The sequence below is a fragment of the Theobroma cacao genome, chromosome 2 (genome assembly GCF_000208745.1).
Source record: "Theobroma cacao cultivar B97-61/B2 chromosome 2, Criollo_cocoa_genome_V2, whole genome shotgun sequence".
NCBI classification, from domain to species: Eukaryota; Viridiplantae; Streptophyta; class Magnoliopsida; order Malvales; family Malvaceae; genus Theobroma; species Theobroma cacao.
In genome coordinates, this window is record NC_030851.1 from 39050949 (window position 1) to 39075170 (window position 24222).

Consider the following 24222-nt stretch of genomic DNA (forward strand, 5'->3'; position numbering starts at 1 on the left):
TTGGAAGCAGCGAGGCACTTCCCCAACTCCAACAATGAGAGGCCATGCGAGCCACCACAACGTGAATCTCTCACAAAGTATAAAAACGTGAGTGCCGCTTTTCGTCAAAGGCAACAGCTCACGCTGGTCCAGGGTTAGTGCTGACATGCAAGCAAGCGCAGCAACCAGCTCAGATTTTTCTGCAGGTACATGCCAAAGAAGCCTCTCCTCCATACATGCTGAAATACCCTTTTAAACATTTCCCATTCTCACAGAAGAAGGGATAGATATTGATCTTTGACAGCGATCGATGAGATGCTGCAGAGGAATGATGCTGGCTGGCTTGCTAAGTGGAACACTAGTTGATGTGATATATGCATCAGAATATGCTAGCTTTAACACTTTGTCAGGTCTTATTCTAGGAGCTAGATTCCAACGTTCTGGCTCATACAATTACAATAGTGCTCAGTTTCCAATCAAAGTAGAAGGGAATCCATAGAGCTGGAAGGAAAAACGCTGTTTGGGTTTAACAGCGACAACTACAAATGGTTCAAAAGTGGAACCCAAGCTTATCCTTATTGGAGCAGGCCGTAATAATCACCCCTCAGTGCGCTCGTCAAAGCAGAAAGACCCAAGCTGTAAAGTGGTTCCTTTTTCCCTGCTTATATTCTCTTAGGTGGAATTTGATACTATATATTTGCATCAGTGTCTAATTAAATTACGTCATAACGTTTATTTTTAAAAAAATAACGTAATATAAGATTGTAATAGAATTATATTACAGTGAATTAGATATAGTGTGATTGTATTGAAAAACTAATATACTTTCATATTACAACATACTCTATAATGTTATTAAACTAGATTTGATATTTGTATCCTTCTTTAATCAATAAAATTCTAAAACTTAATTTTTATCATTTTAAAAAAAATTTAAAAAATTAGATATATTTTTAAAATTTTGAAAACAAAAATCTATACATTTTGAAAAACATAAAAATGATTTTTTACTTTTTATAAAATCAAAAAATAATTTTTAAAAAAATCAAAAAAATGATTTTTAATTATTAAAAAAAAATACTAGGTTGATAAAAAAATAGATATTATAAAAGATTAGGAAATCCATAAAACAAAAAAATGTTTAGAATTTTTGACAAAATAGAATATATTCATAGTTTTTTAAAATTATAAAAATTATTTCCTCTCTATAATTTTTAATAAACTTTTCAAAATAAAAAAATATTTCTTTTTTTTACTTTCGATTTCTTTTTTTCAAAAATCTCTTTTGGTCTTTTATTTCTTTTTAATTTTTTTCTAAAAAGATTTTTTTTCATTTTTAATGTTTTAGGAATATTTCAAAATAATAACAACAATATATTTTAAAATTTTCAAAACTACAAACAAATAAAAAGTTATTTTTTAATTAATATTAACATGATTTTGCTTGATGCTTGGTTATTTGTTAGAAAATTTATTTAAAAGATGATATCATATAAAAATTTACAGTGAAAAAAATACAAGTCTACTAAACTTTCATTTTGATACATAGGGATAGTTTTGAAAATTAATGTTACATTTTCAGTAAAATGCTTCTAAACTAAATACTGTAATGTTATTTTTTTAATATTTTAATCACACTTTTCTTAATATACCAAATATTGCAATGTTATATTATAAACAATTACATTCTTTGCAATTATGTTTTCTATAATCATGTTCTCCATAATGTGATTACATTATAAAGCATCAAGCGCAATCTTAATTGTTTATCAATATCCAAATCTAGCATACAGTTAACAAAGAAGAAAGATACAATGGAAGGACTAGCTATTATTTTTCCCAACATATCAGTATTGGTCCTCAACCTATAGACTATGATAAGTAGGTAACATAAATAAAATATGCCACAAAAGATAAAATTGATCATTCAAATGTGAAATTAGCATTAAATCCTTACTTTTTAATGTTTATATTATTATTTATACTTATTATCATCACGTTTTATTTTTTTCATTTTCATATTTAAACCATTTCATTCATTTTTTTTTTAAAGAATCTCATCTCAAAAGAAAAAAAAAATCATGATTAGTGGTCGTTTTGGAATTTCTAAAAGTTTGGGGTCAAATGTATAAAATGTATATAGCTTGTGGTAATGTCACCAGAGCAAAGCAAGTTGAAGGCCACCTTTCATAATCACATGTTTCTTTCCACCTTGTGTTATCTTCTTCAATCTTTTGTAAAGTCAAAAAACATCTTTTATGTTGGGATTGCAACTTTTTGCTCTCTACATTTTTTTTTTTTGAAAATAAAAAGAATGTGATATGCAACATGGTAAAGGAAAATTCATACTTTATCTAAAAATTATTGCTTGTAAAAATTAAAATCGACTAAAAATGATGAAATCGAATAAAATAAAATTATATTTTTTTGCAATTTGGAAATGTTTTAAAATTTCAATTTTTACACTTATTATTTTGTTTGTATCCCTAAATTTTATTTCACTTTTTAATTTGAAAAGTTAAAAAGCAAAATTGTGAAAGTTGTCTTTTGAAGGGAATGACAACACAAGTTTAGTTCATAAACTGCATTTCTTTTCTTTTTTCTTTTTGGATAGTAATTAAAACGAAAAAAAATAAAAAAGAAAGCAACATATGGTGCTTATGGATTCATATAAATGGACTTAATAATTTAAAAATTTAAATAAAATAATAAAAATATACAAAATAAAAAAGTTTCCACACCCTCCCTCCCTTTCTTTCTTCTTTCTGTATATTAAAATATATGCAGTCAGTATATCAAAAATTAATCACAAAATATTTATACTTATGGTTTATTCACGACATACATCTTGTAAAATTGTAAAATAAAAATTTAAAAAATTTTTAAAAGAAATATTTTTAGAATTATAAATATTTATTTTTAAGTGTTTTTAATTTTTAAATTTATTTATTAATAAGGAGATAATCATAGAATGTACAAAAGAGTTCAGCCATGAGAGGGGCGGAGTCGGAGCAACACTGCTCAAAGACCAGTCATCGTTAACAAATTACACAAACAGGATACCTTAACAGGGTACATTAATAAGGCAGGGAATCGATGATCTAATCCAAGCAATGGTCTGGAATCAGTGAGTGGACATTCGGAAACCCCCTAGTAAAGGAGCGGAGGGCTGGCATAGAAAGCAGGAGTACAAACAGCTGAAAAATAGCACAACCTAGTGCAAGCAAAACAAAGTACAAATAGTGGCAAGCATCAAGTAATCACAAAACAAAGCAAAGGTGAAGGGCTTCAGTAGGCATCACACGATAGGAAAGGCCGAGCATGTTGGAACCAGGCTAATAAAACAGTACCAATAGCAGCAAGCAACCAGGTGGTCATCAAGCAATCACAAGCGGAGCAAGATGCAGGCGCCAGTAGGCATCAACAAAATAGTATAGGGGCCAAGGATTCAAAAACCTGAAACCTGTGAGAAACAAGACTTGATTGAGTATCTATAAAATTAGTTACCTTGACTCAATTAGCAAGATACGGTGCAACAAGTAATTAATATCAATGTTTGATTCAGTAATAGTATATAGAATTCATAACCTGACATGTACTTGGAGACTCATTGAGTCTTGCCTGTGTGTATATATTTGTATACATAATAATAATAATAATTCATTACCCCTAAAAAGGTAAAATTTGTGGCCTAATCCCCCACTCACTTTAATTACCACTTCAATTATTCCCACGTGGTTTCTTTTGTTATTAAAAGAGTACTGTTTCAAAGTTTTGTCCGATGCTCAAAGTGGAGAAAACCTTTCTGTATATAACAATCTGCCCAACACTTGCGAGTCGCCAACTTAAGTGAATTGGGCAAGAAACCATGCCTATCACTGAATCTTGTCCACTTCCTACTGATCTGCCTCCTGTTTCTCTTCCAAAATACGTTGAACAGGAGGGCCGCCAGCAACAATGCAGGCAGCTAACATCCTTATCACCAACTGAAAAGGATTGCCACACTCAAGCCAGTGAAGCCATAACCATGCCCGCTGTACTTAACCTGGATCCTTGTCCATTACCCACTGATCTACCTCCTGTTTCTCTTCCCAAATTCCTGCAAGAAGAATGTCTAACCCAAGAACGCAGGCAGCTTATAGCCTCACTACCAACTGAGAAAGGTTGGGTTGCAAATCACCTCCATCAATATCAAGGTTTTTGGCACACTACCCGTCAGTTACTAGCGGTCCTGACATGCCAAAACCAATTTCAAGCTCAGGATACTGATATCCTTCTTGTTACCACGCCCAAATCAGGAACAACCTGGTTGAAGGCCATTGTTTTTGCGTTGATGAATAGAGTCCAATATCCTAACCCTGAAGTTAAACACCCTTTACTGGCAGAGAACCCTCACGTCCTTGTGCCATTTTTGGAGCTTGAGCTCTACATTGATAACCGGGTTGCTGACTTTACGACATTTACTTCTCCAAGGCTATTTGGAACTCACTTACCCCTTGTGTCATTGCCAGACTCGGTTAAGAACTCGGCTTGCAAGCTTGTGTATTTGTGTAGGAATCCAAAGGATACTTTCGTATCACTTTGGCACTTCACGAACAAGCTGAGAACCAAGGATATGGGTGAAAATTCCCTAGAAGAGACCTTCGATAAGTTCTGCAGAGGCGTGTGCCTGTACGGGCCCTTTTGGGACCATGTTTTGGAGTATTGGAAAGAAAGCTTGAAAAAGCCTGAAAGGGTCTTGTTCTTGAAGTATGAGGAAATAAAAGAGCAGCCGAAAGTTCAGTTGGTGAGACTGGCTCAGTTCCTGGGATGCCCATTTTCCGCGCAAGAAGAGACTAATGGCGTGGTGGATGAGATACTGAAGTTATGTAGCTTTGATACTTTGAGCAATTTGGAGGTGAACAAAACTGGAAAGTTAGTCTCCGGTGAGGAGTACAAGGCATTTTTCCGCCGAGGTGAGGTTGGAGATGCTAAGAATCATTTGACCCCTCAGATGATGGAAAAGCTAGACCAAATTACTCAAGACAAGTTGCACGACTCTGGGTTAATCTTTTAGGTCTCCCACCTAGCTCGCCTGATTGTGTTTTTATTAATCTAAAGTACTTGGGTTTTCAATAGTGTCTTGGGGTCAGTTCTTCAAAATTGACCTCCATGATCCTCTGTGCAACATTTCTTTCATGACAAAAACGTGTGTTGATTTGCTCAAATGTCTGTGCAAAAGAACCATATGGTTTGTTTATTCTAATAGTAGTAGTTGAAGTTTTTCTGTGTGCTCAAGTATGAGTGGATCATTGGCCATATGTACTTTGAATAACCTAGTAAACATCTACTCAAATTGTCTATTTCAAGTCCTCATGTAACCCATGCGATGGCCAATGACAAAGAAGACGGTGAAACCTTTAGGTCTCAAACTGTTTTTTTTTTTTTTTGGGTACGTACACATATGGAATTAGCTGATTTTTTTTTTTAAGTTTGCATAGTAAATGGTCTTTGGTCGGAATTTCAAAATTTCACCCATTTCTTCTTATTAACGTTGAGTAAAACTCTTAAGAATGAAATACAAAACATAGGTATACCTACTCCTTTATTTAGAGTAAAACTCTTAAGAATCAAAGACAAAATAGAGGTTATGATTAATTAGACTATAAATGAGAGAGATTATGATTAATTAGAGTGTTAGAATGTGTAAATCATGGTCTAAGTAATTAAGTTCTCTATCATCATTGGGTGGTATATATAGAAAACCAGTTTTATTACTTTTCATTAATTTATAATAATGAACCAGTTAATTAATTAGGGTTAAATAATATTTTTGAAGCACAACAATTCCAACCATATATATTTGGATGGTACCAACCCATCATTGATAATCATTGACACACGTGATAAAATCCACCAAAAAATAAAACAATTGTACCTCCCAAAGGCCGAAACAACTTGCTATTGGAAACCCTAATTATGCCCACAATAATTGATGTTAAATTAAATTATATATCACGATAATTATTTTTTATTTTGAATTGAATCATTGATTTGATTTTTAATTTTATATGATTACTTTTTAATCATCTTTTATGTAAATTTTTAAATCCGTCGCTGTATACCACATTCGATGTTGCTTTAGAAAGATAAAAATCAAAGGCATAGATCTCATGATACCGACCTCCCAACCAACATATCACTACAGCCAGGCTTTGGCAGGTGGGAAAGGGAGGAAGATAGAAGAACCTTCTTTCCATGTTGATCATGGCGATGATGACATGCGACAACATCTAAGTAGATAGTAATTACAGTTAGTTAGGGTCTTTGAGAAAGGTAGGTAACAACGAAATGAAAACTTTTGATGTGGTATTTTATTCGTACGTGCATGCCATCGACTTGTTGGTGGGCATCGCTGTATATGCATGTGCCGTCACCTGGCTCGGTTGTTCTTTTCTCTGGTATAAAGTGGCATGACGTGCAAATTTCATGACCCTCAGTGATACTCATTGAGTGGTGTTTATGTAAACGTTGGGATCATGATCGGTGTAATGAGGTTTTTAATTCATTCATTAATGGGAAAATTTGGACTGGTTCTTTTATTTTAGTGAATAAAACATTTAATGTGTAAGTTTAAAATTTCAACGAATTTTTTCATTAAAAAGTAAGTTTGTAAATAATTTTTTTGATCAACTTTTTAACAGAAAAATTATGTTGAAAATAACCACTTTTTCTACAAAATTTTCCATAAAAAAATTGGCTCCATATGAAGTAAAATTAATTTTGTCCGAATATTTCGACAAAATTTTTTAAAAATTAATGTTTTATATGTGGTATATGCAACGTAGTTGAGTTGAAACTCGATAGAAGGAGAAGCCACAGAATAACAAATTTTATTTTTTGGGTTTTTTTTTTAGTACGTACACATATGGAATTAACTGAATTTTTTAAGTTTGTGTGGTAAATGGTCTTTGGTTCTGCAAAATTTCAGAATTTCACCCATGTCTTCTTATTAACGTGGATTTCAAATAAACCATATTTGAAAGATACATCACACTTCATTTTGATCAAAAAATTGAATAACTTATTAATCTGGAACTTTTATTGTATGTAAAAAAAAAAAACCAGACTTATTAACTACAAAGAACGTATTTGCCAGCCGCTGGAAGAATCAAAGACAAAACATAGATACACCTGCTCCTTTATTTAGAGTTAAACTCTTAAGAATAAAAAACTAAACATAGGTATACCTACTCCTTTATTTAGAGAAAAACTCTTAAGAATCAAAGACAAAATAGAGGTTCACCTGCTCCATTATTAGTAACAACAATGATGAAAAAATTTAATAAAAATATAATACATGCATTATTTTATTTAATACATACGCTAAAGTGTTTACCCCTTTATGCGCACATGTAGACAAGAAAACAGCTTCCAAAGAATGCTAGTATTTTATTGGAAAGTTGTTCTATAAATCATATTTGTAATTATACTATAGTGTTGAAAATCTTCCTGCCTAGAATCATTATAGTCAATAACCTTCTGATTCTCAAGCTCTCACTGCCATGGAAACACCTCAAACTGGTCTTTCTCTTCCCAAGTACCTGCAAGAAGAGGAACTCACTGAAGAATGCAAGGAGTTAATATCGTCACTGCCCACCGAAAAAGGTTGGATTGGACCTCCTCTCTATCAATTTCAAGGTTTCTGGCACTCAAGCAAGATTTTGTCCACGATTCTCACTTGCCAAAAGAACTTTCAAGCTCAAGATAGTGACATCTTCCTTACCACTACTCCCAAGTCCGGCACGACTTGGTTGAAGGCGATCGTGTTTGCCTTGGTGAACCGAAGGAAATATCCTGACCCTATAAATCACCCTTTGGTTACGAACAATCCTCATGCTCTTGTCCGCTATTTGGAGCTTGAGCCACGCATCGATTACCAGGCCTATGATACCTCCACCACTATCGCTTCTCCGAGGCTGATTGCAACTCATTTACCGTTTGTGTCACTGCCAGAGTCTGTGAAGAACTCAGCTTGCAAGCTCGTGTATCTGTGTCGGAACCCCAAGGATAATTTTGTGTCCTTTTGGCAGTTCGCAAACGCGGTAATACCTAAGGAAATGGGCACCAATTCACTTGAAGAGACCTTGGACAAGTTCTGCAGAGGAGGGAATATTTACGGACCCTTTTGGGACCATGTTTTAGGCTATTGGAAAGAGAGCCTGGAAAACCCTCAAAAGTTACTGTTCTTGAAGTATGAGGAAATGAAAGAGCATCCCGAAATCCATTTAAGGAGAATCGCTGAGTTCATAGGGTGCCCACTTTCCCTGGAAGAAGAAAGCAAAGGTGTGGTGGATGATATACTGAAATTGTGTAGTTTCGATACTCTAAGCAATTTAGAAGTGAATAAAAGTGGGAAACTATCGTCCGGACATGACACCAGTGTATTTTTCCGGCGTGGTGAGGTTGGAGATTGGAAGAATCATCTCACGCCGGAGATGATACGGAAATTAGATCAGATTACAGAAGAGAAGTGGCGTGGTTCAGGATTGTCATTTTAGGCTAGCTATCTATTATAATCTGCCTTTTCTTTGTTCATGCCTGGTATCCGTCTCTATCCCATTGTCATCATCTCGCAAAAATGGCATGAATTATTAAATCAATTTTAAATAAAAAGACAACTTATTTTTGTATTCCCTTTATTATATATACTAGGATGGTGCCCATAGTTATGCTACAAAAAAGATCACAGAAAATATTGATTATATTAGAATTGATTTCAATTTGGTATATTTAAAAGAGTTTGCAGAAAAAACAATATTATATTAGTTAATTGCATGAATGTCTGATTTTTACTGATAGAGGGACAAATAAACTAGTATTAATTAAAAATAATTATTTACTCTGGTTTCAATTACCAAAAACTTACAGTTACATATATGATTATAAAACAGTAGAATATTAAGAAATGAAAGAGTATATAACATGTACTATTAGCAGATTAAGATAAATAGTTGTACAATATAAGACAATCATTTATTATAAAGATCCTATCAATATAAAATAGTTACTAATTTATAATAATATATCTTTTGTATATAAATTGAATGGCTAAAGATTGTCAAATTTAATTGATTTATTTGTTCAATAATGACTATGTGCTATGTATATTAAGAAATGAATAAACCTTATTGACTTTTTTATTTTGTTCAATGAATTGCATGAATATTTATTGAAATTTAAACATTCATATATAAAAGAGATGTCTAAATACTATAGATTTAGGTTCATGCAGAATAAGAGGATATAAATAAAAAATAATATTAAATTACAATTGATAAATATTAAATGAATCTATATTCTAAATATTAAAAATTAAAAATTATTGTTTTCAAGTATTTTTTTTACTAAAATAAATAAAAATAAAAAGACCCTTCAAATGTAAAAAAACAACGCAACTTTGACATAAGGTGTAAAAAAAAATTAATTCAATTGAGAATGACAACCAATTGATCCAATTAGTTATCCTATTTAAAACAGAATTTATCCAAAACAAACGATAATTCTATCAAAGATTATTAGATGTATAATAAACTATTAAGAAATGAGAAAGTATATAACTTATACTATTAATAGATTAAAATAAACAGTTGTAGAATATAAGATAACAGTATAATGTAAAGATCCTATCAATATAAAATAATTAGTAATGGTTAGAATTATATGTTTTTTATATATAAAATGAATGGCTAAAAGTTATCAAATTCAATTGATTTATTTATTCAATGATGATTGTGTGCCATGTATATTGAGAAATGAGTAGACATTTTTTATTTTTTTATTTTGTTCAATGAATTGGATGGATGTTTATTAGAATTTAAACATTCATATATAAAAAAGATGTCTAGATACAGAATAAGAGAATATAGACGAAAAATAATATTAAATTGTAATTGATAAATATTAAATGAATCTATCTTATAAGCATTAAAAATTAGAAATTATTATTTTTAAATATTTTTTACTAAAATAAATAAAAGTAAAAAAGAAAAAAAAATCTTCAAATGTTCAAAGCAATGTAGTTTTGACATAAGGTGTAAAAAAAATTAATTTAATTAAGAATGACAAATGTCAATTAATTGACCCAATCAATTATCCTACTTTTATATAATGAATTGGATGGATATTTATTAAAATTTAAACATTTAAGTATAAAAGAGATATCTATATACTATAGATTCAGGTTCATGCAAAATAAGAGAATATAGATAAAAAATAATATTAAATTGTAATTGATAAATATTAAATGAATCTATCTTCTAAGCATTAAAAGTTAAAAATTATTGTTTTTAAGTATTTTTTATTAAAATAAATAAAAGTAAAAAGCAAAAAAAAAAAACCTTCAAATGTAAAAAACAACTTATTTTGACATAAGGTGTAAAAAAAATTAATTCAATAGAAAACGAAATGTCAAAAAAATAAAAAGGAGTTCTAATTGAATGAAACTTGTCATTCAATTGAAGACTCTATTAAAAAAAATTAAACAGTAATTAAATTATTCTACTTTTATATATAGTATGGATATGTATATTAGATTATACAAGGCCTTTGGGCTGTTGGAAAGAAAGCCCTTGTGAAAATTCAGCCTTAAAGAGAGTTCAAGTTTGGTCTTCAATTAGGGACTTTGAAGGTATGTATAAGCTCAAAATGACCTCTGTTCCAAAGTCCTGCTAAAGTTGTAAGAATGTTAGTGGGCTTAGGGTCAGGCTTTGTGCTTCAAGAAAGTGACTCCTGTTACATCATTGATGGGCTTTGTCACCCAGATAATTTAAAGTTCATTTCCTCACTAGTTTATTTAAGACACGAAAACAGTATGGAGCTGGATGCTCCCCTCCCCTGCTACCAGAATGTTGGCTTTTACATTGTTGATATGAACTTATAACAGATCTTTACAAGCTATATATATCCATGACCAATTTGGCAACATTTCATGACAGGCAATACGAATGGTGATGATATACCTCATTTGTTAATTCATCTATATATATGAATGTAATTGATGCATACCATAAAGATTGAGTCTTTGCAAAAAAAGAAAAAAAGAGAAAGGAATGATTCAAAATCATTAATTGTTAGTAAATTGGATTCAAAAAATTATTGGACATGCGATGCTTGATCTTAAGATGTACGATTAGTATTACCACGTGCTAACACTTAGTGTAAGCTCATAATATACTAATGTGAACCTGATTCATTTATTGGTCGTGATTTGTAGTCTTGATGAGTGTTTGAATAAGATTAACGTGATGAAATTGTGATATTCCATCTTCCATTGAATGTTGGTGTAATTAATGGACACTTCAAATAAAAATTCAAGTCACCCACTATTAATTGTAACTTAAAGTTTTAAATGTTGAGTGTGCACTTGTTAGACTATATACGAGAGAGATTATGATTAATTAGAGTGTTAGAATGTGTAAATCATGGTCTAAGAAATTTAGTTCTCTACCATCATTAGGTGGTATATATAGAAAACCAGTTTTATTACTTTTCATTAATTTATAATAATAAACCTGTTAAGTAATTAGGGTTAAATAATATTGTTGAAGCATAGCAATACCAACCATATATATTTGGATGGTACCAACCCATCATTAATAATCATTGTCACACGTGATAAAATCCACCAAAAATTAAAACAATTGTGCCTCGCAAAGGCCGAAACAGTTTGCTTTTGGAAACCCTAATTATGCCCACAATAATTGATGTTAGATTAAACTAGATATCACGATGATTGTTTTTTATTCCGAATTGAATCATTGACTTGATTTTTAATTTTATATGATTATTTTTTAATTATTTTTTATATAAAATTTTAAATTTGTCACTGTGTACTACGATGTTGTTTTAGAAAGATGAAAATTAAAGACATAGATCTCATGCTACCGACCTCCCAACCAACAAATCACTTCAGGCAGGCTTTGGCAGGTGGGAAAGGGAGGAGGATAGAAGAACCTTCTTTCCATGTTGATCATGGCGATGATGACGTGCGACCACATCTAAGTAGATGGTAATTACAGTTAGTTAGGGTCTTTGAGAAAGGTAGGTAACAACGAAATGAAAACTTTTGATGTGGTATTTTATTCGTACGTGCATGCCATCGACTTGTTGGTTTGTATCGCTATATATGCATGTGCCGTCTCGTGGCTCTGTTGTTCCTTTCTCCGGTCTAAAGCGGCATGACGTGTAAATTTCATGACCCTGAGTGGTACTCATTGAGTGGTGTTCATGTAAACGTTGGGATCACGATCGGTGTAATGAGGTTTTTAATTCATTCATTAATGGGAAAATTTGGACTGGTTCTTTTATTTTAGTGAATAAAACATTTAAAGTGTAAGTTCAAAATTTCAACAGAATTTTCATTAAAAAGTAAGTTTGTAAATAATTTTTTTTGGGAACAAATTTTTAATGGAAAAATTATGTCCAAAAAAACCAATTTTTCTACAAAATTTTCCATAAAAGAATTGGCTCCATATGAAATAAAATTAATTTTGTCAGAATATTTCAACAGAATTTTTTAACAAATTAATGTTTTATTAGTAGTATATGCAACCTAGGCGAGTTGAAACTCGATAGAAGGAGAAGTCACACAATAGCAAATTTGATTTTTTGGGTTTTTTTTTCAATAATGTTGTTAAAAGTCTTTTTAATTATACACCTTTATCTTTTGATAATATTTTCATAAATTTAGTAACCGTTCCACTTTATTTATTGATCATTTGGTTATCAACCGTAGACATAGTAAACCCTAAACCTAATAATATAAAAACAAAAAAAAAATTCTTGTTAAATTGAAAACTTGGAAGTTGCACCCAAAATACTACCTCCATTAAATATGGAAAAGGTATGCCAAACACAGGGATCGATGCTGGGACACAGTAAATCATGAATAAATAGTCTATAACATTAAGCGTAAGTTATATTCTAATAAACTTTTTACCCTCAAACGCTCTCTTAGTAACATGGTGACCAATTCTCTACCATGATATGGCCCAACTAATGAACTTTTGTTTCTTTTCAGCAAGAGAACGTTGAACAAAATGAGTTGTGGAGATGGGGATATTGAGCCATTGTGCTCCACCCACTCTTGTGTTTTTGGCTCCACAGCCGTGGGCACAAGCCATCTTTTTCTCTCCCTTTCTCTTTCTGTTGTGGTCAAGGGATGGGGATGCCTAGACAAGACGGCTTCTGGGCTAATGCCCCTATTACCATATTTCATGGCAGACTGCGGGGATCGGCCCTTTGGGACCACTCCTTGTTCTTTTCCTCCGTACGACTCCAAAACTCTGGACATTGTACCCAAAGAACGTGGCCTACTTGTCGTTTCATTTAATACATGGCCGCGTTTTCCATCTTGTAAACCCCTCTTCACTTTATGGGACCACCGACCTCCACCACCGAATGTAATAAATTTAAAATTTTGACTCTTTTTTCTATATTTTTTATATTTAAAAAGCCGAGAATTCGAATAAAGCATGAATCAATTATAAAGTCAAATGTTAGATTTTTTTTTGAATAAATTATATTATGGAATGTTAGTATGTTGCCAATCTAAATCTAAAATGTTGACATATTTTTTTTACTGCATTAATGTCAAAGAGTCACGAGATTGTTACTATAATTAATTAATGATTTATAAATATTATAAATTAATAGTGTATTAAATATAAATTTTTAACTTAAATCTTTTAACGTAACAATTGTTTCATTTTATATATGCACTTCAATTTAAAGCTTTTGAAATGAAAAAAAAAAAGTTTCAATTTATAAAAAGGAAAAAAATGTCACATCTTGTAAATATTGAAACAAAAAGAAAAGAAAAGCAAGAGCAAAATCTTGTGGAGTTTTCCAATCTTTGTGTCATTTCTCCATGGCTTTGAACAAAGGACCCCTCTCCCCAAATTAGGGGTCAAAAGTTGAAACCTGATTTTGCAACAACTTATCACAACACCAAGCAAACATCCCATCTCTCCCAAGGAAATTAGGGACAAAATCTCCAACAAAAATATTTTGCTCTCATTTGATATTTTATTTATAAATTTGTATTACGTGTTTAATAATTTTTGTATATTAATATTATAAAACTAAACATAATTATAATAAAAAGATCAACTGAGGCTGACCTTTTGTTCTATGATTCCTTATTTATTTTCTTTCCAAAAATAATATTATAAATAAATCTAAATTCGGTATGGAAAAGGCAACCTCAATCTTGGCTACGTTAGAATCGCACTCACCTCTTTCAACCTTTTAAGCTTTTCGACCGACGTGGATGCTGAGTTGGCGACGACCCTTTGGATGCTCCAAGAGGCGTTTACTATTTTTTATTATTATTTAAAGTACGATTATTTAAAAAAAGAAAAAAAAAGAATATCACGAGCGACGCACGTGTTACGTGAGTGACTGCCATGCTGGCTCCATATGTAATTTCTGCTCACGGGGGTCTATGGTCTGCCTCACGTCACGTGCAGCTTTGCTACTCCCAAAGAGGTTAAAAACCAAAAAGACAAAAAAATAAATTAAAAAGAAACATTGTTCAGTAAATTATGCTTACTAACAAAGAGGTCGGTCGGTATATCAGTTTCAGTCCCCCCTCCCCGTTGACCTTTGACCGAAACTATTAGTAACAGTCAATTGCGGTTAACTGTTTAATTCTTTTTCTTAATCATAATGAGTTCGAAAATATAATAATTTGTCATGTAGTATATGTCATTTAGCATTTTTTTCTTTAATTATGTTCGATTAAGATAAATAAATTTATTAATTAAGTAATCCTTTGGATTAAGGGACAGTTGGAATGGTAGTTTTTAGTTAAGATTGGGTTTGGGAGAAAAAAGGGGGTTGGAAAGATTATGGTTATGGGGAGTGTCACGTGGTTCTCTGTTGCTTGAATGATAGGGGGAAAAAGGGACGGTTGTGATTTTCGAGAGAGCTGGGATCGATAGGGAGGATATTGAGTTTGATGATAAGGGGATGATGGGAATTGTGTTTTGATATTGTCACTAATGATTGTGGTAACATTTAGGGAATTAAGGGGTTGAGAAAGAATCACCAAAGGAGAATCAGAATCTACATGGTTGATCCCCAATCTATATGGTAAGACTCTAAGGGAAATTATATAATTACATTTGTATTCATTTTATGCATACATATATGTAATGATGGGTCTAAAGTTTTATATGAAGAATGATTAAAAGGTAATCATATAATATTATAGATTTATATATATAATAATTACAAATTAAAAACTTTTTATTACCGTCTTTGATCCGTTTGGAAGTTACATGTCAATTGACGTGTATATTAATTATTTACATATATATATATATATATATATATATATATATAAAGTTTAAAGAAGAAAAAGGATTTAAACCTTTGGCTTTATTCCTCTTAATTAAGGGCATAGATGGCTTAGACATGATCAATTGAATCTGTTTCTTAATACTTGATACCATGCTTTGTTTATGACATTTTTCTTTCACTTAATGTAATATATATATATATATATATATATATATATTATAACTAGAAAAATACCCATGTTCCTACTTCCGATCAATAATTGGTAAGATAAACCCTATTTTGACTGATTGGGTATCAATGAATTTGTCTCCTTTGACTAAAAAAGTTCATAGCATTTAATAAGTACACTGGCATATTTCAGCGAAAAACAATAGATATAAAAATAGTACTCCTAGTAGAAATTAAGATATGAGAAAGAATAAATGTCAATCTTAATTTCTGGGATAATTAAAACCGGATGCTTTGGGCAATTGTGAAAAGGGGTGTCATTTCCAAGACCAGTAATCATTTCTTTCTTTCAGCTAGGTAATGCACGACATGCATTTCCTCAAACATGGCTGATTAGGACAGCACTTTGCAATGAGGTTACATGGTCTGAAAGCAAGCCCATGAAAATGGGAAGACCATAGTAATGTATAGTATAGTGAAGACAAATTCCAAGAGTTTGGTTCTATCCTGCCACCATCCCTGTTTACCTATTCCGGTCTCATGATCTGCTGCTTACACCTGTTAAATTGTTTGCTCTTTGTGTACCTTGGCATCCACCTGCCACACGCAATTTCTGCCTAATTTGAAACCAGTGCTCATCCAATAGATGTAGCACCAACAACCCCACCATCACCATCACCCTCACCCTCACCCTCACCCTCACCCTGTTTGCCTCTTTCAAATCAGCCGCTACATATGGTCAGGTTTTTGGTGGAATAACATTACATTGCTTTCACATCCTTTTTCAGCATCAATTGATCGGGAGCAAAGCGATACCTACGAGAAACGAAGACATTAAGTAATGATTTGAACATTTGCATCAATGATAAGTGCATGATTTCTCGATCAAAAGAATTACCGAAGCTGAACAAAGTCATACATGAATCCTGGTATTTTACAAATAGTTTGTTTAATCAAGTCATTACGGATTAGAGCAAACTGTTCTTGAAAACAATGACAGAACACAACACAACACACATATCTTGCTAAGACAATTGTTGGAATCTCTATCACTACCACCACGTAACAAGCATAACTGGTATTTTATTCTCAAATCCCTGACCCTTTCCCAACCTTGAGCCTCTCACCTAATAGGACAAACATGACCAAATTTAAAACTACAAATGATAAGAGAAAAAAAAAGAAAAGAAAGAGGGACTGTCTCAAAGCTTTCTAACTATCTGTCTTGCGGTGCAGTTGCAGATTAAGAAGGAATCATGGCCATTGTTGGTAAACAAAACAAAAATCAAATTAAGAAGCCATAAAATGAGGGGATGAAGGGGAAGCAAATGCGGGAAAGTGAGAGGAGAGGGACAAGAGCCCGGCATGCACACCCTAAGACACGCGAGTGTGGGGTGATGGTGCACCAAACATGTATGTATACATATAAATATAAGTATTAATTATGGAGGTAGAGAGGTCAGAGGCAAAGGCAAGGCAGCATGGTTTTGCCTAACCATGTGGTGGCATTCATATCCCACCAAAAAGGCTGTGTTTAAAACTTTGGCGGCTGATTTTCGTGCACATGGTCTCGATTTGTTTTGAGCTTTCGGGATAAGGGAACATCATGTGTTGCCCTATAATTTGCCTTCGTTGTTTTCATATCGTTTTGCTTAACTATCTATATGGGTAAATTGACATTATTATGATATTATAATATCAATTATATTGGAGCATTTGTTCAAATTTTGAAATATTTCAGTGAAAAATTATAAAAAATCCATCAATAACGAATAGTATTACTAACGAAACCAATAAAGTTTTATTAAGTTTCATTTTTTATACATAAATTCAATCTACGAAAAGATTAATTGATATATTTAAATTCAACTCGATTCAATTCAATTATACGTTTATATATTTTTTTCTTAAAAATTTGTATTATAAGTACATGTTGTATGATTTTTGTATAAATGCAATAATTGAAGAAAAGTGCTAGAGTTATTTGAGTTTGACATTGAACTACTAGCTAAGTTGGTGAAATAAAGTTGGAATAAATAAAATTAGCATAAATTCATTTTTCATCTAATGGTTTTTGTTTTTAAGAATTGATAATTAAACTACAAACCTCTTCTCTATTTTAGACTTTCTCAAATATATACACCTAAGACAAATAAATCAGTATGAATAAAATCCTAAAAGTTAAACCTTTTGTAGTACTATATTTTTTTTTTCTGAAAGGTTTTGTAGTACTATATTCTCAATGCAGACGAGGTCCTCTCCATTACTTTTTTTATTTAGTATATTTTAAATACATTTATTATTATTATTATTATTATTATATACAAGACTCAATTATAAATCATAGATGTCAAGCATATAAATAATAATAAAAAAGATATTAAAAAAATGGAAAAAAAGAGCCAACTAGGTAATGATCTAGATAAAAAGCTAAGAAGTTCTTTTAGTTTATGATTTTGTCAAAGACCATATTTTAAGTTCAACTGCAAGATAATAATAAATTAATATAGTTAAAACCCAATAATTGTTCAGTTAAGGAATGAATGATAATGATGATTATGATCCTATCAACAATGCATCTTCTTTTCTATTTAAAAAAAGAAAAAAAAAGAAACTACTCAACAATTTTGTCCACATGTTTTCATTATCTTTATTGTGTCGATTAATTACAAAGTTTAAAATTAATAAATTAAAAAACAGCGTGTTATATAAAATTATCTTGTCGATCTAAAAACAAAGTTATAAGTATAAATTATAAAAGATTATCTTGTGATATTAGGTACAATAATTTTGTCTTTTGAAGTTACAAAGTGATTAATTTATTATTTATGTTAATTTAATGAAATAATGAATATTCTAATATTTTATTCTTCACAATGTAAAGAAAATTATGATGAAAAGAGATATAGAAGAGTTAAATGTCAAATTTTAAATTTTAGAGGGCAAATTTATCGCAAGTTAAACCTTGAGATATTTGTTTATTATTTACTCATGATATAATATTTAAAAAATCTTTAAATTATTTAAAAAGATTTAAATAAATTTTTATATTTTTATTACATTTAATCGAGTCTTTATACTTTTAATTTGAGTTAAATAAATTTTTATAATTTTGTTTTGAGTCAAATAAATATTTATAACTAATAATTGATTTAATCAAAATGTTATTTATCATTTTATATCGCGTGACGTTAACACGACCAGTTTATAGACCTATTTGAGCATTATGCCTTTACTTAAGCTATAATTAAGCTAAGGGGCATGAGTTAATGAACACATTTTTATGCGGAGGTACATGTCATAAACTAATTTTTTTAAAGCATAATATTCAAAAAAACCCAAAACTATTTGAAAAAAAAATTTAAATAAGCCGTTATACTTTTATTATATTTAATTAAATTTTTATATTTTTATTTTAAGTCAAATAAATCATTATATTTTCATTTTGAATCAAATAAATATTTATAATTAATGATTAACTTAATTAAAATATTATTTTTTATTTTATATTGCGTAGTGCTGATATGATATGTTAACATATTATGTTTGATGATAATATGAAATGTTGACATGTCATAAATAATAATGACGTAATATGTTAATTTGACATGATGACATGATAATATGATTATGTGGTATTTTTCACTTTACACATCAATGATATGCCAATGTTATGTAGATAGAAAATGATAAGTGATATTTTAATTAATAATAATTAAATAATTATTAGTTATAAAAATTTATTTGATTCAAAATAAAAAGTATACGGATTTGATTAAATGTAATAAAAAAATAAAAATTTATTTAAATTTTTTTAACACTTTAGGGATTTATTTGAATATTATATATTTTTTTAATTTGTACATAATAAAAATAAAATAATTAGGTAACAATTTAACGTAATAATAGTTTATCAAATTAAAAAAAAAAAGGATTTGGTGGATAGATTTTTTGGCCCTAAATCCAAGGTGGGGGGTGGGGGCTAGGGGGAGCTTAAGACAGCCTAATAACCTAAACCAACCAATCCTAACAAGACAGCTAATTAACACAACCGTGGTTCCCTCCACAAACCTTGGAAGATCAGCGCCCGTCAATTAAACACGTGGGTTAATTCTATCATTAACTCCGTCTTAAACAAGTGCACCTTAGCACCGTCCCTACCTTCTCGTCTCTAAAGTACGCGGCGGTGACTCTTTGCTAAATTACGCCTTCCTCTGTTTTCTCTCTCCCCATATTAGAGAAATTTCTTTACCAAGTACAAATTTAGAGAGGAAAAATAAAAACAATAAACAAAGAAGAAAAGAAAAAGAGAGAGAGAGAGAGAGAGAGTGTCAAGGGGGGGTACTTTCAGAAGTTGCAGGTTTTTGGAGTATCGTGTCGGGGTGTGTCTGATTCTGATTCAAGAAGAAATAATATTTTTATTTGTATTAAAGAAAGTTTGTAATTTTTCGGGATATTTCAATTATTTGGTTACCTTAATAAGAGTGGGGGGATTCAGGGGAGTCTAAGATTCTTTTTTTGGTGTATAAATAGAGTTCTGCATTTGTTCTTCTTTACTATCATTCATTCTATTGCAAATTAGAAGGAAAGAAAAGCCTTCTTTGTTAGGAGAGAATCAGAGAAAGAGAGCAACTTTTGATTACCCCAGATCACAAATTTCTCAGAAAAAGCAATAATGGGTAGGCGCTTTTTTGCTTCTATCTTCTCCGTTTTTCTGTTTTTGAGAGTGTGGGTTCTGTTAGTTATGTTTTGTTTTTGTGTCACTGGAAATTTTCAAAGTTTTTAGAGCCAGAATCTTATGCTGCGGTATCTGTGCTTGATTTCCGAGTACTGGTTTTTCTTTGTCAAGGTTTTCAATGGCTTTGATTTGGTGGGAATGGTTTTTTTTTTGTCCCTTCTTCTTCTTTACAAGAGGTAAATGTGTAGTGCTCAAGAGTTTTTAGCCCCACTGACTAAATTCACATGGAAACAGAGAACTATCTTTTTTTGGGGCGGTGATGGGGTTTCGCCGTTTCAGCTATCTCTGTTTAATGACTTTTTCAAGTCTTTGATTGGCGTTTTTATGGCTTGGTGTAGTCAATATTCTGTTTCTTTTGAGCTCTTCTTAATTGCCCTATTTTCGTATCTCTCCTGAATATTTTCACACCCTCCGTTCTGTCTCTCTCATCTTACCCTCTTTCTCTTCATACATGTTTTCAAGACTTCCTTTTTTGGGCCTTTCACCAAAAAACAAGTCCTTTTAAGGTTTTGCATATTCTTTTCCTTTTTTTTTTTGGTTTCTGATTGGGTGCTGTTATTTTGAGTACTATCCTTGGTTTCTGTCATTGGTTGATTCTTTTTTTCCTTCTTCTTTTCTTTTTAGAGATGAACATGAGCTTTTCCCATGACATGGATGATGAATATGAGAAATTCATTAGAAGAATGAATCCACCCAGGTAAGCAAAAAAAATATTCTTTATTGTACTTCCAATAGAGTAAATAGAAACCTGAAGTAGTAATATTTACTTACCATCCTTGTTAGGGTTGTGATTGATAATGAAGCGTGCAAGAATGCAACTGTGATACGGGTATGACCTTCTGATTTTCTTTCTTTTCTTTTTGCACTCTTTGACCATCTCTCCTTTTTTATGGTTTCTTTAGGGTACTTATTCCATTTTGTGATGCAGGTTGACAGTGCAAACAAACATGGAATCCTTCTTGAAGTTGTACAAATCCTTACCGATCTTAACCTTATCATTAATAAAGCCTACATATCCTCTGATGGCAATTGGTTCATGGACGGTAAGATATTTCATCTCATTTTTCTTTTAAAAGTAGTACTACTGCATATATATATATATTTATATATTTATATATATATATTTTAACTATGGAGTTGTCTACCAAGTATTCAGTTGATTCTCATTTTTTTTTTTGGTAACCAGTTTTTAATGTTACCGATCAAGACGGAAATAAAATTGTAGATGAAGGGATTCTTGATTATATTATGAAGGTAAGCAGTAAAAATCATATAATTGAATTTTCTTTTCTTTTCCCCTCATTTTCCTGCACTTTTTGGTAAATCCCAATCTGATTATTTGATTTCATCCTCAGTCTCTAGGGCCAGAATCTTGCTTCACATCTTCAATGAGATCCATTGGGGTAAAGCAATCAATGGACCACACTGCAATTGAGTTAACAGGAAGTGACAGACCAGGATTGCTATCTGAAGTGAGTGCTGTCCTTAGGCATCTTAAATGCAATGTAGTGAATGCTGAAGTGTGGACACATAACACCCGTGCTGCAGCTGTGATGCAAGTGACTGATGAGGAAAAAGGGACTGCAATCACTGACCCAGAAAGGCTATCTAGGATAAAGGCACTTCTTTGCAATGTACTTAAGGGAAGCAACAAATCCAGTTTAGCCAAGACTGTAGTTTCTCATTCAGTCACACATACTGAGAGAAGGCTTCACCAGATGATGTTTGCTGATAGGGATTATGAACGAACTGGTGATGATGTTTTGGATGACAAGCAAAGGCCAAATGTGGATGTTGTTAATTGGTATGATAAGGACTATTCAGTGGTTACTATTAGGTGTAAAGATAGACCAAAACTTCTCTTCGATACAGTTTGCACCTTGACAGATATGGACTATGTAGTGTTTCACGCAAATATTGATACTGAGGGGCCAGAGTCTTATCAGGTAATGCCTTTTCTTCTTTTTGGGCCTAGCTGCTTCTCATGAGTTCGGGATTGAAAGTTGGTTCTGTTTATATTGATTTTATTTTGTTCTAATTACCTTGCTTATTACATCTTGTGTTTGTAGGAATATTACATTCGGCATATAGATGGATCCCCTGTGAAATCAGATGCAGAAAGACAAAGAGTAACTCAATGTCTTGAAGCAGCAATTGAGAGAAGGGTATCTGAGGTGAGTGCAATGTCTTTTGCATCAGAATTTGGGAGTATGCTCTTGATTTTTGTTTCAGAAAATCACATTATTTTACCTAAATGATGCATTTCCATGACATCAAAGTATCAAGATTTTCTCCATACCGTCTATTTTCCATGTGTTTGTTTTATCCTAGAACTTGTGAATAAATTAATCTCATAGTCTGGAATTTGTTTGCAGTCACTGGGCCTTCTTTCTGGTTAAATTATCTTATGCTACTAGAATAGATTTGTGATGAATTTGACACAAAGTGTATGATAAACATGAATTCATAAACATTGTGATAGGACTGTAAGTTGTCATAATCAAAACATTGTTGCAGAACCACTAGTCCAAGATATCTAGTTGCTCCGTTCTTGACTCTTTTGTCAAATTATGGTATCTCATAACTAGCTGTCTCCCTTCTGTCAGAAATTTACTTTCTTGCTGTTCTATTATTGCTTGAAGGGACACCTTTTATTGATATGGCTTATCAACATGTGTTCTAGGGTTTGAAGCTAGAGCTCTGCACAACAGACAGAGTTGGATTGCTATCTGATGTTACTCGCATCTTCCGGGAGAACAGCCTCACTGTCACCCGAGCAGAAGTGACAACAAAAGCAGGCAAAGCTGTCAACACATTCTATGTTCGTGATACATCAGGGTATCCTGTTGATGCTAAGACCATAGATTCTATCCGGCAAGTGATTGGGCAGACAATACTAAAAGTTAAAGGCAGCCCTGAAGACTCAAAATCAGTTTCTCAGGAATCTCCAACTAGGTTCCTTTTTGGTGGTCTCTTCAAGTCAAGATCTTTTGTCAATTTCAGCTTGGTTAGATCTTATTCTTAAGGAACATATTTAAGCTCGCTCCACTTGTAAATTAAAACCCATTTTAGCATAGTGTCCAATGTAGCAGTTGCAGGATTAAGACTCTAGGAATCATTTCTCAGTTGTGGTAAAGGAAAGCCATAGATAGAAATCGAAGGGCCTGTAAATTTCCCACCTCAACCCTCTAGCCTTTCTTTCTTTACCGTGTATCCAATCTAAAGTTGGATCCACAAAAGCAGAAAATGAAACAATGACTTCTAACTTCTAACTTTTGTACATAAAGCTGTCTCTTTTACATTGAACAGTCTTTTCATCGGTTTAGCTCTGTTGATCTTCAAATTTTTTTGGGTATTAACGACAAATTGAGGTTACGTTTTGACTGTAATTTTGGACCCATGTTCATAGATTTTGACCTTTTGCTTCTTTGCTATGAAGACTATCAAACATATAATATTAAGTGTTTGAAGGAAAATGAGGCCGTTGAAACTTTCCACTGAATTTTTAATTTGTGGGTGACTGCCAACCTTGACTGACCATCCCACCAAATCAGCCATTAAACACGCAAATAAGGATGGCGGCTTTGGTGTTTGGTAATCATTTCTTGAATTTCCAATATTTTTCTACCAATATTTTGATTGCGAATCTTTAAAATCGCTCTGAGATCAAGACATGCGGCTTTAGAGATTGCGTTTTAGCTTGTGGAAACCCCGCCGCAGTCTCACCTGCCTTTTCCTCCTATGGCCTAGCTCTTCAGGAATCGTTTTCTGCTTTCTAGTTGTTAACAATTTGATTGATTCTGCTTTGGTCCACTAGAATGCTTAGCAGCCAGCCAAATTGGAATTAGACCACTCCTTCCTTTTGTCTTTGTCCAAAATTGAGTCCTGCTTGGAGTCTCAAAACCTGTGTGAATAGCCAAAATCATTGGTTCTTTTTCTATCCATGGAATGGTCTATCCTGAATCCTTCTTGTCCAATCGGAAGATATTTTG

The 24222-nt window shown here is 32.0% G+C and overlaps 3 protein-coding genes across 3 annotated transcripts; all 3 read left to right on the plus strand.

Moving 5' to 3' along the window:
- LOC18610179 (cytosolic sulfotransferase 5) lies at nt 3798–5327 on the plus strand. Its single transcript, XM_007045701.2, has one exon. It carries the CDS (start codon nt 3848–3850, stop codon nt 5033–5035), a length of 1188 nt encoding a protein of 395 aa, XP_007045763.2. The 5' UTR covers nt 3798–3847; the 3' UTR covers nt 5036–5327.
- On the plus strand, nt 7376–8633 carry LOC18610181 (cytosolic sulfotransferase 12). Its single transcript, XM_018115088.1, has one exon. It carries the CDS (start codon nt 7524–7526, stop codon nt 8517–8519), a length of 996 nt encoding a protein of 331 aa, XP_017970577.1. The 5' UTR covers nt 7376–7523; the 3' UTR covers nt 8520–8633.
- LOC18610183 (ACT domain-containing protein ACR4) lies at nt 19785–23619 on the plus strand. Its single transcript, XM_018116321.1, has 8 exons — nt 19785–20171; nt 20855–20927; nt 21014–21059; nt 21159–21273; nt 21417–21484; nt 21586–22176; nt 22300–22404; nt 22914–23619. Exons 1-8 carry the CDS (start codon nt 20168–20170, stop codon nt 23253–23255), a joined length of 1344 nt encoding a protein of 447 aa, XP_017971810.1. The 5' UTR covers nt 19785–20167; the 3' UTR covers nt 23256–23619.

What these genes read in the sequence shown, in the direction of transcription:
- LOC18610179 (XM_007045701.2), top strand. Translation starts at nt 3,848, where the DNA reads ATGCCTATCACTGAATCTTGTCCACTTCCTACTGATCTGCCTCCTGTT.
- LOC18610181 (XM_018115088.1), top strand. Translation starts at nt 7,524, where the DNA reads ATGGAAACACCTCAAACTGGTCTTTCTCTTCCCAAGTACCTGCAAGAA.
- LOC18610183 (XM_018116321.1), top strand. An exon ending in AGAAGAATGAATCCACCCAG is followed by an intron (nt 20,928 to 21,013) that starts GTAAGCAAAAAA and finishes CATCCTTGTTAG; the next exon opens with GGTTGTGATTGATAATGAAG. An exon ending in TTGAGAGAAGGGTATCTGAG is followed by an intron (nt 22,405 to 22,913) that starts GTGAGTGCAATG and finishes CATGTGTTCTAG; the next exon opens with GGTTTGAAGCTAGAGCTCTG.